The sequence below is a fragment of the Hevea brasiliensis genome, chromosome 6, assembly GCF_030052815.1.
Source record: "Hevea brasiliensis isolate MT/VB/25A 57/8 chromosome 6, ASM3005281v1, whole genome shotgun sequence".
NCBI lineage: Eukaryota > Viridiplantae > Streptophyta > Magnoliopsida > Malpighiales > Euphorbiaceae > Hevea > Hevea brasiliensis.
Genome location: NC_079498.1, coordinates 89406559 through 89424775, shown reverse-complemented (window position 1 = coordinate 89424775; position 18217 = coordinate 89406559). Strand labels below are relative to the sequence as shown.

Genomic DNA, 18217 nt, shown 5'->3' with positions numbered 1-18217 from the left:
TTTACATATTATTTTTATTATTTTTTATATGATATAATATTATTTAATATATTAATTATTATTATGATAATATAATAATTTTTTTTATATACACTTACCTTTTTCAGATTAAGTTAATGAAAATGAAAGTATATCGATCGAAATAGGAATTAGTTTTTATCATTTTATAATTTTTATAAAATATATATAATTAACATGAAAAATCTAAACTTTTTTTTAATTCTATTTAAGAGTTTATACAGATAATATATAGATAATAGTAAAATAAATTCAATTTAATATAATTCATATAATATTGATTTTTTTAATTTATAGTTATTTTTAATTTCATTTTTTAATTTTGTTTCATTAATATAAAATATTTTACATAATTTAATATTTTTTTATGATATGGATAAAAACTTTAAAAATAAGATTGAAAAATATATTAATACTAATATATTATTTATAAATAACAAATTAATAACTAAAATGTTTTTTTATTAAAAATAAAAAAAATCATACTAATAGAATAAAAAAACACACATATTAATATATTATTATTTTTAATAGAAATAATTACAGTAAAAAAATATATAAATAATTATTCAGTTTATAGTAAAATATTTTATTAAACTAACTTATAACATATTTTTGAATTAAATTTTTTATGATAATTTTTGTAGAAGCAAATATCAAATTTCAATAAAAAAAATTATTGAGTTCAAATAAATAAAAATTTTATTAAATGATATAATGCTTATATTTATATAAAATTTATCATTTAATAAAATTTGTGACATGTTTTAATAAAATTGTCAAATTATGTTTATATTTAAATATAAATTTATTAAATTAAAATAACAATTCTAAATTCAAAGTATAATTTCTTAATTTGATTTCTAATTCTTTTTATATGTATTCACAATTTACCAAATTAGGATAACATTATAGTATTAAGAAATAAAAAAATATTATATTTTTTTATATGTAGAGATATTAACATTTTTAAACTTTTAATAATGAATCCTTTTAAAAGTAAAAATAAAATTAGTATTATAAATTATAATCATCCTATTACTTATATTAATTTTATAATTAAATTCAAATTTAATTATTAATTTTTTAAATAATATATGTTTATATATTTAAATGTTTTTTTTCTCATATATATAATTTTTTTATATACTTTTTACATAATTATATATTATTTAAAAATTTTAGATTTATATAATTTTAATATATATTATATATTAATTAAATATTTTTTATAAATCAATGTATATGATTTTTTTTTCATTATATATATATATAAGCTGAGGATTTTTAAATTCAATTTTAATTAAAACTAATTTATATATTATGTAATAATTAAGAATTTTAGAAATATATCTATAATTGAGAAAATATAAATTTATTTTATATGAAAATTTTTTAATGAACTTACGAGAAATTAATTTAAATAAGAATTTTAAAAATATTAATAAAAGAATTAATACATTTGACTAATAAAAATTAATTTATGTTCTTGTTATTTTACATAAATTCAAATGTAATTCTGTTAAATTAAATTTACATAAATAATTATAAGATAGAAATAAAATTTATTATAATTCATTAAAATAGTAATTCAAATAAATAAAATATTTTCATATTTTTACAAATAATATAAATTATAAATATATTTTTATAAAATTTTATTTAAAATTATATTATTATAAAAATTTAATTAAGTAAACTTTAAATATAAGTATGATAAAATTTTAAATTTATATAAATTTTTAAAATTAAATTAAATATTAAAAAATATAATTATAAATACTATAAATAATAAAGAATAATTTAATCAATGTTCACCCCTTCGCGCGCGCATATATACGGCAAGGGCTTTTTATTATCGTCCTTCTAATAAGAGCATCCTTCTAGTTCACTGTAGAAAGAAATACTTTGTTTATATGTGTCGACTCTTTTCCAATGTTGTCAAACTTGGTTTCGTCATTAAACTAGTGAAAATAAAGAGTTAGATATTTAAAGTTAGATTTGAATCGAATCAGGATTTAATGGTATATTATTAAATATATATTATAAAATTAATCATAATACTTTATTATAATTAATAATTTTGTATATTTTATAAATAATTATTAAAATAAACTTAGTTGAATTTTAATATATAAATATTTTCAAAAAATAAGTTTAAATTTTTATTTAAAATTTTAAATAATAATATTTTATTATTGATAATAAATAAATATTTAAGATTAAAATTTTTATAATAATAAAATTATTCATAACAATTTATTTAAATGTTGATATATTAAAATTACATAATAAATAAATAAATAAATAATTGAATAAAATTTACTATATAAAATATAATATGATAGGAAAAAAATATTCAATAATTTAAATTAACGTGCTAATAAGATAAATTATTTATACCATTAATTATTAGGTTGCAAATATATATACATATATGGACAACTCAACTCAACTAAACATTTATCCCAAAAATTTGGAGACGGCTACATTGATTCGCTTTCTCCACTCTAAACGATTTTGGGTTAAATGTAATACTACTCTCCTCTAAGTCAATTTAGGTCTACAAACCACCTCAATCTCCCTTCTCTCAACTTATCTAATCTAGTATGGCCACTCATCCACCTTAACATTCTCATCTACTCTTATCTTAGATGAACACTCACTACCATATAACATGTAAAATTTTACTTTCAATTTATTGGGAATCTTACGATCACATAAAACTCCCGTGGCACGTCTCCACTTCAACCATCCGACTTTAATCCTATGACTAACATCCTCCTCACATAATCAAAATTCAATTGCAGCTTAGATGGTTGATGGCAACAAAGAGCCAGTTTGAGGCTTTATGTATGCATTCCCAATTTTTTTTTCAAATTGAAAGAACCAGTTTACTCATTTCAAATCCGATTGGATTTCCGGTTATCCAACTAATTTATACTGGTTCACATGGTTTTTATAAAATCTGAGTTTGGTAGCCAAATCAGACCAGATCAAGGTCCAATTCCTGAATAAATCAATTCAACCGGCCAGTACAGTTCGATCTGACAACCAAGCTCTTTTCCTTCACTAGTTGCAGGGTATGAATTTAACTCAAATTTAAAAATAATAATAATAATATTTTTCATTTTTTCTAAGATAATTCGGCCTAAATCCAACATTTTTTTGTGAACAACAACAATTGTCCAAGACCAGTGGGCATGATAACACAGGTAAGTCCCAGTCGATGATCTGAATATTGGAGCTTGATTTGCCAAACTGAAGCAGGAGACCAGAGTTGGTTCAGCCACTTCCACATTGGTACGATGGTAGTAATTTAACTGCAAAACACCCAAAACAAGAAAAATAGACTTGGTAGAACCTTTAGAGAAGTCAGTCATGTCTGAGATGCTTGATAGAGGTTGTCCAAAACAACAATATCAAACCATTTTACAGCTTTTCAAAATCTCTAACCATGGCTTGGACTCGAAGCAATATCTTAACCAGTATCTGTTACCTTTAGACCCTAGGATGCGTGATCCATCAAGTTCAGCTAATACATACGTTGTCTTTATTTATCTTCTTACTAAAACTATTTTTAACCTTCAATTTGGCCCATAAAATTGGAATCATTAATCCTTAGAAAATGACCTATTTTTATCCATAGAATTCAAAAAAAAAAAAAAATTGGTTGAATTCTATATCGCCATGTCACAAGGCCATAATAAGTGAAAGCTCCCAAATGTCAACACATACAGAGTATAAACAAAATGCGTGGTAATTTTCTTGACTTTTCGCTCTACTAGTGTAAAAACAGTAATGGTTATCCATTTTGCAACTGGGGTTTTGCTCTTCTACAACCGGGTTGGGGCCAGAACAAGGCTGTTCATCAACTTGATACAGCTGATGGTGGGTTTTGTTCTACTACAACAGATGGTGCATCTTGTTCTGGTTCAAAAGGGACACATGGTCTCCAAACTGTTTCCCTCCCCACATCCATAAGCGCAATGCCTTTTGCGGTCAAATCAACCCTGATCCGATCACTTCTTGAAAAATCCTTGTTTTTCCTCGCTATTGCTCTTTCCTCAATAAGCCCCAGCACATCCTGCTCTGTTAGTCCAGCCCTCTTCAACGCCTTCTCTTTTAGCTGCTGCAAAACCTGCCCAATTGAAAATTTGTACTCTTGTTGGAAATTTTCAACCTAGAAAAAATAAAATCAGATGTTTAAAATCATTTTTGCAAGAATTGGGAAACCTCACCTCAGCATAAGTGCAAGGGGGAAGTAGCCCCAAAATTTTCAGAACTAACTTGGCTTCTTTCTCTATTTCAGTAAGGGATTGAATCAATGATAGTTGTTGCTTTTGTTGTTTCTTCTGGCAAAAATCAAGGAAACAATAATTTGTCATTCCTATTGTCAGACACACGACCAGATGTGCACACAAAAAAAACATGGTGAGATAATACAAGGCATCTGAAAATGGGTTGGAAGCACATAAATGGTACCTTGAGCATGCTTAAAGAACTGTTTATGAACTTCAAGGCTTCTTGGAAAGCACCAATCAAGATATGTGAGGTGCTTAAATCATCTGACATTTTAGTCTCAAACTCTTCACGTAGTTTATTGATGCATTTTTGGGCATCAGCAGTGATTCCAACCTTCTTGTCATTCAGTTCCACACCCTCCTTCAGGCTTCCATCTTGAAATGATGACAAAGCATCCTCACAATCTTGCAATGTCTACAATCACAGCAATATGCACGTTTGAGGGTATGAATGCAAATGAAGTCAAATTGTGGGTATGCAAGTTTGCGGGTGCAAACCATTGCTTGCTTGCATACACGTTTCTTATGCTTGTCATTTTCAGTGAAACTAAATCATCATAACATATAGTAAATCATGCATGTAGTATTTCCACCCCATTTGGACAACTCTTATGCTAAAATTTATTCAATTCAAAAGATTTTACAATATAATTCATGCATTTAGAATAATATAAAGTGACAGAATTCCTTGAATTCTACTGTTTGGAAAGATAAAAAATTAAAATCATTACACTTAATTTCCTACTTCACGCTTGTTTATAAGGAAATAAATTTGTTTAGCTAGGGTACCTTGGATTTTCAATAGTGGGCCCCATTAAATGAATTAAATTTTTGTAAGTGTACGCCACTTTTGGCACGATTTCCAAATCTTTAAAATTAAATAGAAAGTTGAAAGAATTAAGTTCTAGAATCATGTGCTTTCTATACAAGAAAACTATCCAAATAAAATTTCATTGGATTAAATTCTTGCTTTTTGAGGTTTTCAAGCATGCCTATCTAGTGAGGTGGAAAAATACATTTAAATCATCATATGCCAGTGGTTATGTTTACCGTTCTACACAATTCATGTTACTTCTAATTGATATGACAAAAACAATTTAGAACCCAAAATTTGCATCACAGAGAAAAAGGAGGAGACCAACACCATTTTCTGTATAATTTGCTATGATCAAAAGGTTCAAAACTACTTAAAATTTGTTCAACATTGCTGCTAAAACTGCTATTCATAAAAGTACTATCTCGATTAAAATCCATTAAAATTAGTTTTTAAGGTAGATAGATTTGACATCAGGAAAAATCCAAAACAGCTAAAAGTTAGTTTTAAACTGATTTTCAACATCTAAAATGAAACTTTTTCAAAAAGCAATTTTAAACCTCAACACCCAAACAGGTCTAACAAATGACAACAGCTTAACGCATTAACATAAGGTAACTAACTCATCAGTTCAGGTTTATCTTCAGCTCATGAGCTCAAGGAAATAACCACCTGTAAGTTCAATATGCATATGAATTTAAACACATCCCATTTATGTACAAAACATGTGTATCTTTAAAGCATTTGCGAATGATCATAATTTCACACAGGTGCTATCCATTGATTGGCTAAGAGGGTGTTTGGTTTGGCTTATAAGTCGATTAAATTTACTTATAAGTAGAAAGTCATAAGTAGAATAATATTTGGTTTGGCTTATAAGTTAAAAGAACTATTTAAAATAAGTCAGAAAAACTATTTAAAATGAGTCAGAAATTATAAGTACCTCTTAATTCTACTTATCTACTTATTCTAAAACTACTCCTTAACAAAATAAAAAAACTATATTATTATCCTAATAATTTTAAAAAATATCAACAGTGCCCTTGTTTTAACAAACTCTCAACAACAACTTAAAAATAATACATACCTGTTTTAGTCATTTTGATAGATTAAGTTACTTTTAAGCACCTATTAGTCAAACAATTAAACTACTTGAAAGTAGCTTTTAAGTAGTTTTAACAAACACTCAAATACTTAACTTTAAATTAACTTAACCTTAAATTAACTTATAATTTAAAAAGTATATTTTAAGTCAAAAGTTAAAAGCAGTCAAACCAAACACCCTCGAAAAGTTGGGCAAATTCTTGAATGAAACTTCAGAGAACAAGGATAAGCTTTAAACCTGATAAATGTAAAATATGGCATCTGATGAACCTTCCAGCTGCAAAACGGTGTAATTGAGGGGAGAGCGGTAGTGTGCACTCATCAAAAAGTACCTCAAAGCCAGTGGATGGTACCGTTCAGTAACCTACGAGGATTGGACAGGTTAACTTTAGGGCATCTATTCATGGGTGCTGGTATTTCTTTGGATGATATTGATGAAACAAAGAATGAAAAGGAACATGTATAACAAATTTTACCTGACGGATTGTGAAAAAGTTACCCAAGGACTTTGACATTTTCTCATTGTTATTAGTAACATGCCCATTATGCATCCAATAACTCACATGGCTTTCTTGGCATGCAGCAGCACTCTGTGTAATCTCATTTTCATGATGAGGAAAAGCTAAATCACTTCCACCACCATGGATGTCAAACTTGAATGTTAGATAGTGAGCACTCATTGCACTGCACTCTATGTGCCATCCCGGTCTTCCAGGACCCCATGGGCTCTCCCAACTTGGCTCACCTGGCTTTGCAGCCTGCCACCAGTGGTGAATGTTTCACAATTCCTATTGAATAGTGTCACCAAAACTATAAATTTAAGGTAATTTTGTGAGGGTTTCTAATTTATACCTTCCATAATGCAAAGTCGGCAGGATTACGTTTTCTTGTGTCAACAGCAACACGTTCACCAGCTCTAGTATTTTCCAGTTTCTGCCCAGACAATTGACCATAATTTGGGAATTTGTCGACAGCAAAGAACACATCTCCTTCAACAACATATGCAAAGCCATTGTTGATGATCTACCAACAAAAAACAATGCCATTCGTTTTAACTACAAAGAAAATAAAACAGCCCAACAAAAATATAATCATGAGTACAATAATGAAAGAAAGTTTTATTAAATTAGAAACCTATATGAAGCTATCCAATTTATATATCAAATTTGAGGGCTCAAAGAGGGTTTTTCTTCTTTTCTTTTCAACGGAGGAGAGAGGTTATTGCATCAAACAATGGTAATCAACTGAAAGCAAAATATCAACAACATTCAATTCAGGCCCTCAAAATACCAAGGGCCTGTTTACTTGTAGAAAACAGTTTTCTGTTTTCCATTTTATATTTTCCATTTTCTATTTTCTAGGAAAGTCCAATTTTCATTTTCTATGGAAAACAAGAAAAAATATGAAAAATATATTTATCTGCAAATAATAGAAAACAATTTTCCGATTCAAATAAATAAAAAAATTATTCATATCCTTCACAATTAAAAAAATAAATAATTATAAAATATATTTAAAAACTTATTTTATTTTAAAATTTTTTTAATATATGTTATTCATTTATTTTATAATAATATGATTTTTTTTATCATTGTAAATAATTATTTTTAAATAATTATCCAATTTTAATTATAAAAAAAATATGGTATAAGTTTGATTATAAAAATGTCATTGTTTTTCATTTGGAAAACAATGGGAAAATAGAACTTTTGTTGTAAAAGAAAACAATGAAGAACTACTTCAAGCTATTTTCTAAATATTAGTTAAATTTTGGAAAACTGACACGTGAATACAAAACTTTATTTTCTAGTTTTCTTAGAAAACTTGTCCAGAAAACAAGGCCAATTTTCCACAGTGAATAGACCCAAGGTTTCTTAACAGGCAAAACTTCACCACACATCTCAACAGTACTCAGCATGGAAAGCACGGCTTAGTATAACCAAATGACAGATCTACACTTGGGCCAAGAGGGGCACTGGGCCCCGTTAGACTTCAAAGTCTTTTAATGGTAATTTTATAGAGGTATAGTGGTAAATTATTGAACAAAATCGTAAAATGATAATAAATTAATAAATTATTATTAATTTGAAAAAAAAATTCAATAAATTCATCATACTCAAATTTGAAAAAAAAATTAATAAATTAAAACCATGTCATTTATTTCATTTAATCTATATTTTAAATTAAATTTATTTTCATTATTATTTTGAAAAAAATTAAATTTGAGATAAATTGGACAATTTTTTCAATTTTGGGCCATCAATATATTGTAAATTCAGTAATTCCTAATATTAAGGATTCATTATATTTTTTATTTAACAGCAATTCCATTAAATTTTTACCAAGCCAATTTTGTTTAAAAAAATTTTCTTGCCAATTTATATTTATTTTATATATATTATTTTACAAATTACATATTTTAATTGAGCCCTCCTAAGTTGAATTTCTGCATCCGTCACTAATAGAATGCTCAGTAATATCAATGAAGTAAAATTTTCTTTCTACTAGGTCTTCATCCGAAAAACAAAAGCTTGCTTACAATATATACTATGGATAGATGGAGTTCGGAAACAAAAAGAACTAAAATTTCAATTATGCGCTAAGCATTAAATACAAACTATTATGTTCTTAAACTAATAATAGCAAAAAATCACTTACATATTTCAACTAGAAAATTTTAAAATTCCCCTTCAATGCTGATCTAGTTCAGTAATATCCCACATCCACTATAAGGATTACAAAGGACCAAATAGGTCACCATACATCACCGTACACAAGCTACTCACCTCACCTTAGCAATATTTTTATTTATTAGTTAGCAATAAATTACCATTACGCATTGGAAAGATCGTAGAAAAAAAAGGAACAAAAGGTGAAAATATATCAAAATTATAGTTTAAAATTTATATCTTCTTAGCATTGTTGATTAATATCAAAGTACAGTAGACTTGACCATTCTCCTCTTTCCCAACATAAAGACAATCATTGAAACACTATATTATGGTTTTAAACAAAGGCCATTACATTACACAACAGACCATTACCACCATTATTTAATAGATTTTAATAATTGTAACTGTAAAGGAAGTTACAACCATTATATAAAGGTAACGACCGTTAAGTAACAGTTGTAACAGCCGTTGCTTTTCCAACTGAGAATTTTTAGCTTTTTTTTACATCTTTCACATCAAATGCAGCAGAGGAAACCTTTTTTCATTCATTTTAGCACCTTATCATTTTTTCTCTAGGCAACTTAGCCATTTTCTCTCAACTAGACATTCATTTTAATGGTAATAAGGTTAGTTTTTTACCATCTAATTAGTTATCTTGATTTTAAATTGATTAATACTAATCATGTTTAAGAATGATAGATTTAGTGTCCTTATTTGGTATATTTATGCTTATTATTAGTTGTATACGTTAGTTTTAGTTCTATCTTCAATATTTATTCATTTCATGAACTTGGAAAATTTTTCAAAAAAAATTTGCATAGTGATAGGCCATTACCATTAAGTTACAGCCATTACAAGCCTGTTTCCATTACCTGCGACTGTAACCGCAAACGTAGCCACAACCGCGATTTAAAACCAATTCAAGTTGTTAAGAAAGAACAAACCTGTGTAATCATGTCCTTGATCTGTTCCATGTGGTCAGTCACACGTGGTTGATGCGTTGGAAGGAGGCACTGCAGACTATCCATGTCAATGAGATATTCTTCGCAAAATCTGTTGCTTAAAGATAATGGATCCTCACCAAGCTCATTTGCTTTATGAATTATCTACCAAAATGGTTGAGAAATTCATCAATTATGCATTGTACAAATTGAGAGAGAGATGCAAACTTAAGGTTTTGGTAATAAACTCTAACAACCAGTCATAATTATTTGAAAATCAAATCAATTTGAGGATTTCAGGAAGCTTATTGAAGTTCAAACCATGTACTCGAGCGAAGATTAGATCAATCAAATTCTTACCTTGTCATCAATATCTGTAAAATTTCTCACATAAGTAACTTCATAACCTAAGTGTTGTAGATATCTGCAAAATTTAATATGATGGCATCAAGAAAATAAATGGTCAATAATCTTTAAAAAAGAAAAAATAAATAAATAAAATTTCCAACCTTCATAATCATTGTGCAACATTAGAAATATAACATAAGTGAAACAACTATAAAGTCCTGCAGGAACAACTCAATAAAGGTTCATAACATTGATCTACATCTACATAATCCATGCAACCTAAGTTGAAAGGGGTTACATCAATTCGAACTTGCAAAAGGGGTAACCACAGTCAAAGCTTTAATCAGTTAATCCCAAATGTATTGTTGATTTGCAATTAATCTCCAAATCTGTCAATATCTAGAAAAGACTATAAGTTTTAGGATTCCAGCCACAGTGGAAAAAAGTTGCAAACAATCAAACTCTGGTAGATCATACAATAGCAGGCTCTCTTCTTAAAAGCCTCTCTTTATAATTAACCTTGCAGGTTCTACCCATAATAACCACAACTCAAGATGGTAATAACAAGTTAACATATACTGGAATTTATTACAATAAGTCAAAATCAACATTTCACATATATAGAAATTTTTACAAAATAATTGAATGAATTTCATTAGATTAATAGCTTTACCACATCATCCTTTTGGACTAACAATCAATTTTATTTCATTGGCATAATCTCATATTATTTGAATTACTTTAAGCAAACCCACAACTTTAATTTGTTCATTAGATGAACTAATATCCCTTCATCATACAATTACATTGTCTCATACCATCAACACAATTCCAAGTATTAGTCTGTTTGCTAGTTACTAAACTTCACAAAATCAAACTACTGCAAATATGCAAAGAGTTTGTGCTTTTGCTCATATAGAAACGGACCTGAAGAGGACGTCAAAGACAACTGCAGCGCGAGCATGACCAATGTGGCTTAAATCGTAGGAAGTAACGCCACACACATACATGCCGACTTTACCAGGGACTAGGGGCTTGAAATCCTCCGTTGTCTTAATCATTGTGTTGAATATTTTAAAATTTACCTTTTTCGCCATTTCAATTTCACTGTTTCTCTAATTCTCTCTCTTTTGATGGTTGATAGAACGATAACAAATCTGCAAATGAAAACCATAGCCTTAAGTCTACACAAATGAGCTGTGGGTAGGCCTGTTCATGGATTGGATTGGATAAAAGTTGCTTCCAATTCAACCCAAACCATGTTAAACAAATGAGTGTGGATTTTACAATTCAAAACAACCAATCAAATTGCAAGAGAGAGTTGGTTAGTTGGTCGGGTGAAGTTATATTTGATGGCTGCTTTGGTACCAATTTGGTACTAGGTAATATTAATTAACTTCTTTCTCAAAAAAAACATATATATATATATATATATATATATTAACTACAAAACAATATATTAATAAACAATATAATCCAACATGCATGCACTAAAATTTAAGCATTAGAGATCATCGTTAAAAAATTAAAGAAAACAAAGATAATAATTAAAAATTCAAATAAACAAAAACAATCATTAAAACTTATAATCTATAATAAGAAAAATTAAATATTAAATGTATAGTCCCTGAAGTATAGTTCCTCTGCATCTCTTCATAATACAGTTTTATGATTTTCTCAAAAATATACATTTCATCAACATTAACAAAAATATACAAATTATAAAATGTTAATTAGCTATTACACATTAACCCAAATCTATGATTTTGTTCAAAATATACATTTCATCAACATTAATTAGACAAGACAAATGCTACTCTTCAATTGTTGGCTGACATAACTCTGGAAATATGCTAAAAACAACAAAAATAGAAAAGGTGATTTCTGTTCAATTCTCTTTGCTAGTGCCAAATAGTGTATCAGAATTCATTCTACTATGAATTACCTAAAGAGGAGAAGCCGCGTAAAATACGCGAAAAATCAGGGAAAAGACCAGAAAAGAAAGATGCAGAATAGTTAGATAAACAGTATTCAACACCAATAATGTTAAATTCAATTGTATGGCACAAAATTCTCTGTTATATTACTTAAGACTTCAGCTGCAAGATATGAATATAAATATAAATATTTTCACTATATATGTGCCTTCTTATTTATTCCAAACAAGATAGGAATAAACAATGACATGTTGACATTACTAAAGCACAAAAAGAAACAAATCCCTTTAAAATAAATAAATAAATAAACAAATTCTGTGAAATTTTGTCCTTGCATGAATATAAATTATTGAAAAAAGAATAGTATGTTTCAACCACTGATATAAAAGTAAAATAATTACAAATCCAAAGCCTTAAATATAAGTTAAAAACCATCCTCCAAGTGTTACTGTAGGTTATGGGCATCTGTGACTGTGGCTTAGTAGATTAATGAGATACTGGAATAAATTCACAGCAAGAGATTTGCCATTATTCCTTAGAGGGATACGAATGAAAGCCACTTTAGCCACTCAACAAAATAATATAAAATAATAAGAGCAATTACATTATAAAGATTCACATTCTAAGAACACTCACCTGCTCCAAATCTGTAATTTAAAGCTTATTCTCTCTCTTTTGTTGTTTATGAAGGTGAAAAGAAGCTCTATCATTGCAGATGCTACTCTCTACATTTACAAGCTCAAACTCAAGTTGGAGGCAATCAAAAGAGAACTTTCTAACTTAGATGCAATCAAAAGAGAATACTTGAGCCTGGTGAAGCAGGCCCAGTACTTGCCTAGGGTCTTTATCTACTATCTTTCACTCATAATTTCAATTGTTTTCCACTTCTAGCTATATTTCTTTATAAAGAAGAAAAGCAGAACAATTTTCATTTTGTTTATTGTAACTTTCTTTATAATGCAATTCCTATTGTGATCCAGCATCCAAAACTTCATCATCCAACCATTATCTAATCTTGAGTGTGTGCTGGAATAATTGACTGGAATAATTGAATTAAGTAAATTTTAATATTATCCAACCATTCAGTTCTCTTGGCAAAAAGACTTAATTTAAATTTTAATATCCTCAGAAATTTTAAAAGAAAAAGGGTATAGATTAATTTAAATTTTGGATCTTCCATCACAATAATTTCGTTTCAAATTAAAAGATCAGGAACACAGAAGCTAATTAATGGGTTTAATTGAATTAGCTATCACAGTATTATAACTCAAACATTTTTCACTCATTAATTTTACAAAGAAAGCCTGAATTTAGCAATGGACAACGAACAAAAAGCATTTCAATAGGCCCAAACAAAAGATCTATAACACAGAAACCTCAAGAATCAAAGAAGCACAAGTAAATACCTAGAACAGGCAGCAACTGTACGTTGGACTGTTGTAACTTCCTTTTTCTGATCTCAAACGGTGAAATTGGAAAATAAAACTGAGAACAACATGGGTAGCTCATAATCTACTCATTTTTTCTTGAACTGCAAGGCATAACAACAGCTCAATTAGGTATACATAAATTTTGGGAAATATTTGGAGAAAAATAAAATTAATAAAGATTACCCGGAAACTGCTTCGAATTTGACAATAGAATAGTATGTAAAATGGATTCAATAACTCGCATAAAGAAAGATTCAATATTAAGGGGTGGATATGGGTACCTGAGATTAGTGCACAGAATGATAAATCCTCTGTTCCATTCAACCCTGACATCAAGGTCTTACAGGAAGAGAAATTGCAGCGAGGAGAGGCAGGTTCAAACTCGCCAAGCGTAATAAAAATGGGATGGAGAGCCGTCACATGCCAAAAGATTACTCGGGGCTAAAGCAGCGCTTAGGAGAGGAAGTGAAAAGCGGGTGGGACACAGATTCTAGGGATCTCAGTGAAATTGTGGGAAGATAGAGATTTTAAAGCAGAAAGAGACGCTTCGAAGTAAGGAAAATCCAAAAATCCTACATATAAACGTAGTTACGGCGTATTTTGGTCGAGGTGCAACTGCAAATAGCCACTTTTTAAAAATATATATATATATAAAAGGAAATGCATTAAGCCAGAAATTCAAGAGGCCCCACTCGTGAACACTGGACTGAGGATATATCGTCGTTGCCAATGTACACGGAAATTAGAATCAATTAAATCTTTTTTTTTTTATAACAGAATCAATAAAATCTTTTATAATTTAATTTCAGCTCAATTAAACAGTGTTAAACATTTACTTTTAAAAATATTGATTATTAATTTTTTGTATATTAAATATGAAGAATTAATATAAAAATAAAATATTGTTTGAGCCTTTGGCTCCTTTTATCTACCAAAAAAGTATACAAATAAAATGTTTTCCAATTAACTGTTAATCATAAAAACAAAGTAGATGTAATTTTGTTTGATTACTTTGAAAATTCATCCAACAGATTAGATTTTATGGCAAAAATCCAATAGATGGATCCATAATTGTAAAGTGGGGGGAAGAAGCAGGTGACTAAAATTAAGTTTAATTTAAAATAGACTTATTAAAAAAATCTAAAATTTTTAGACCTTTGTGATTATAATCAAAACTTTTTTCATGTGTTATACTCAAAACTTAATTAGTTGTAAAATTATAGTCAAAGAGTCAAAACTTAATTAATTATCACAGTTATAATCAAAATAGTTAAATTAAATTTGAGAAAGTAATAATAAATTAAAATATAATCCCTAAAATTTTATCTGATTAATAAAATAGTTTATTAATTTAAATTTTATATTTAAATATTTTTTTATTTATAATATAAAATATATTTTACATTATTTTTAATTGAGTTTTTATACTGAAAAGATATTTTTATTGATTAAATTATATTTTAATATAATAAATAATTTGAAAATTACATAATAATAAAGTAATAACAAAATAATTATAGTGTAAAATTTTTGTTTTCAGTTGTCAAATGTGCAAAGTAATTACATATAATGAAAACAATAATTTTTTACATGAGAATAAAGTTCCTTGATTTAAACTATAAAATTTTTTTCAAGTCATCATATATTGTTAGGTATATTAATCTTTATAAACTAATGAGTAATTAATATGATTTTAGAAAGATTAATTGCTGGACACTCATAGGATTATATTTATGCTAATATAAGGCATTATATTTATACTAATATAAGGCAATTGACACTAGGAATGGTAATGGATCAGGTTTTTATGGATATTCGATCCAACCGAACCCTAACAAAATGAGTTTGCATAGCATATAATCGGGTTTGACACTAGTTTGAATTTGAAATTTAATACCCGTGATAAGTTCGGGACAGGTTCGGGTTCTACATGTTAGATATCTATTATCTAAATTTATTTATATAAATATTTAATTAAATATAAATATATTTTTTATAATGTTAAATATCCATTATCTGAATCCGTTTATATAAATATTTAATTAAATATAAAATATATATTTTTATAATAATATTTATAAATTGTTATATTTTTATTTTATGTAAAATAAAATTGAAATATTTTATGGAATTATTAAATTTTTAAAATATAAATTATTAATAAAAATAATTTTTTATGAGATTTTTAATTAAAATATATAAAATTAAATAGATTCGAGTATTTTTCAAGTAATAATAATCGAATTTGGGGTGGGTTTGAGAAGTTGAAAATAAATTTTAATCGGATTTGAAATGAGTTTGGGTTTTGAGAATATTAGTGATTTTTACGGATACCCTATCTATTACTATCTCTAGCTGACACATATCATTTATGGATAACAAAAAGTGAACATCTGATATTTATAATTTTTTTTTTTAAATATGAAAGCTTATCTTCCTTTAACAAGAAGATAAGACAAAAATAAAAGATTTTGAGAATAAATTATATATAAACATAAGAAAAAAAGTTTACTTCATTTATTTTTATCCTAATCACTAATTGATGCTATTCGTGGATTTTTTTTCTGCATGCGGATATGCACCTGCAAGATAAGAGAGAGAACACCTGTTAGATTGGTTTGGGTAATCTCTTTGATACTTAAATCAGTAATTAGAACTGAGTAAATTATAGAATTGACTAGAGATAATAGCATACATGACTATGGAGGTTTGAGCTCCTTATATAGGTATTAGGGAGACTCCTATTTGGAGTAAGATTTAGTATTGAGATACAATTCATATTTTAGGGGAAGTTCAATCAGAGTGGGATTTAGAATCCCTAATAAAGTGTGATACTTAAAATTGGATTAAAATTATATTCATTTAGGTATTTTGGGTGGTAATATAAAAGATTTTGAGAATAAATTATATATAAACATAAGAAAAAAAGTTTACTTCATTTATTTTTATCCTAATCACTAATTGATGCTATTCGTGGGTTTTTTTTTCTGCATGCGGATATGCACCTGCAAGATAAGAGAGAGAACACCTGTTGGATTGGTTTGGGTAATCTCTCTGATACTTAAATCAGTAATTAGAACTGAGTAAAATATAGAATTGACTAGAGATAATAGCATACATGACTATGGAGGTTTGAGCTCCTTATATAGGTATTAGAGAGACTCCTATTTGGAGTAAGATTTAGTATTGAGATACAATTCATGTTTTAGGGGAAGTTCAATCAGAGTGGGATTTAGAATCCCTAATAAAGTGTGATACTTAAAATTGGATTAAAATTATATTCATTTAGGTATTTTGGGTGGTAATATATCATTAGTCCCCCCCCCCCCCCCCCGCCCCTTCTCGAGAGCAAATATTTAGGTTTGATGCTAGATGATAGGTTAAATGTTAGAACTTTGACCATTTAATAAAGCCTTTTTTGGGCAAACCATTGCCTTAGAAATTTTAGGCAGATTGTGTAAGGTTGGGGCGTGAGGCGAAATATTATCCATTAAAATTATATAAAATACACCAGGTAATGCCCAAAAAAGATGGTGGAGTCACAATGGCCTCACTTAAGTACCACCTCCTTAGACAGCATTTCCTAGACATGCACTCCATACAATCCTTATATAATCAAACCACTGGTAAGTACCGTCTTCCCATAACACTACCACGGTACTAAGGATTCATGCCACGAAGGCATAGATAGATAGGAGTCGCCACCCGGGTAATAACCGGGACATATTCAGTATTTCTTCCGAGGGTCATGGATGGCAACTTACTCCTTGAAGAGTTTCCACAACCGTCATTACCATAGCCCAATGTCTAGGTTCGGGATAGTGGGTACGTAAGGGGAAGGTGTTAGGCACCCCTTATGCCTGGTCTAACCTCGTTAATTCGAGTGCCAGTCCTCTACTAATGTTTCTAGAAGTCTTGTTTATTATTTCTTTATTAAACTTTATCCTAAAAATGCAATTCTAATCCTACACACGCAAGTAATTCACAAAAGGATTGTTGTTTACACATAATTTTCATGCACAAGTAATTCCTATCTATGGGGTTGCTAATTATTTAAATGATATTTATCAGATGACTAAAATTAATTTATTATTGAGAATTTAATTTATAAACAAATTCAATTTCAAATAACCCTACGTTTCTATTTAACCTAATTAATTAATTTTCACCAAGTTACCCTAAGGATAATTAAACTAAGTTAATTATGTACATGTGTAATTTATTCTAATATCACATAAGGCCCAAACAATCACAACCTAATAAAGATTTCTAACATGCAAATTTATTTTACAATTACCAAGTATTAAATTAAATTTATTTACATGCCAATGTTAGTTTAATTTACAAACAAGATTAATTTTAATTTACAAAGTATTTAGTTAAATTAATTACATGCAAAAGTCAGTTAAATTAAAAATAAAGTTAATTTTAATTTACCAAATAAAAGTTCTATTATTACTACAATTTTATACCAATGGTTATTCGAGAAGTTTAAAGCTACTTACCTGTTGGTAAATGCAGCTGCCATTGGGGCAAGCTACCCTTAAAAAAGGGTCTTCTCTTATAGTATGGCAATGATATCCCTGGCTTACTCCCGTTTAGCTCCATATAAGCTCCACGCAAATGCCCTCTTTGGTACTTATCTTAGG

General features: G+C 28.1%; 1 protein-coding gene across 2 annotated transcripts; it reads right to left on the bottom strand.

Annotated features, from left to right (window-relative positions):
* Positions 1 to 3674: 3674 nt before the first annotated feature.
* On the bottom strand, positions 3675 to 14156 carry LOC110637006 (cysteine--tRNA ligase 2, cytoplasmic). Of its 2 annotated transcripts, XM_058148603.1 has the most exons (11): positions 13850 to 14156; positions 13545 to 13669; positions 11129 to 11358; positions 10214 to 10277; positions 9857 to 10018; positions 7093 to 7263; positions 6717 to 6998; positions 6479 to 6604; positions 4504 to 4737; positions 4260 to 4373; positions 3675 to 4159 (listed from the first exon to the last, which is right to left on the bottom strand). In XM_058148603.1, the coding sequence occupies exons 3-11, from the start codon at positions 11296 to 11298 to the stop codon at positions 3890 to 3892; spliced, it is 1593 nt and encodes a 530-aa protein (XP_058004586.1). In that variant the 5' UTR covers positions 11299 to 11358; positions 13545 to 13669; positions 13850 to 14156; the 3' UTR covers positions 3675 to 3889. The 2 variants fall into 2 exon arrangements, with proteins under 2 accessions (XP_058004586.1, XP_058004587.1); XM_058148604.1 differs by lacking the exon at positions 11129 to 11358 and having other exon boundaries at positions 13850 to 14153.
* Positions 14157 to 18217: the final 4061 nt, after the last annotated feature.

Coding starts and splice junctions, on each gene's coding strand:
- LOC110637006 (XM_058148603.1), bottom strand. CDS start 11,298: ATGGCGAAAAAGGTAAATTTTAAAATATTCAACACAATGATTAAGACA. Junction 10,019..10,213: donor TTACAGATATTGATGACAAG/GTAAGAATTTGA, acceptor CCATTTTGGTAG/ATAATTCATAAAGCAAATGA. Junction 4,738..6,478: donor CCATATTTTACATTTATCAG/GTTTAAAGCTTA, acceptor CTGTGATTGTAG/ACATTGCAAGATTGTGAGGA.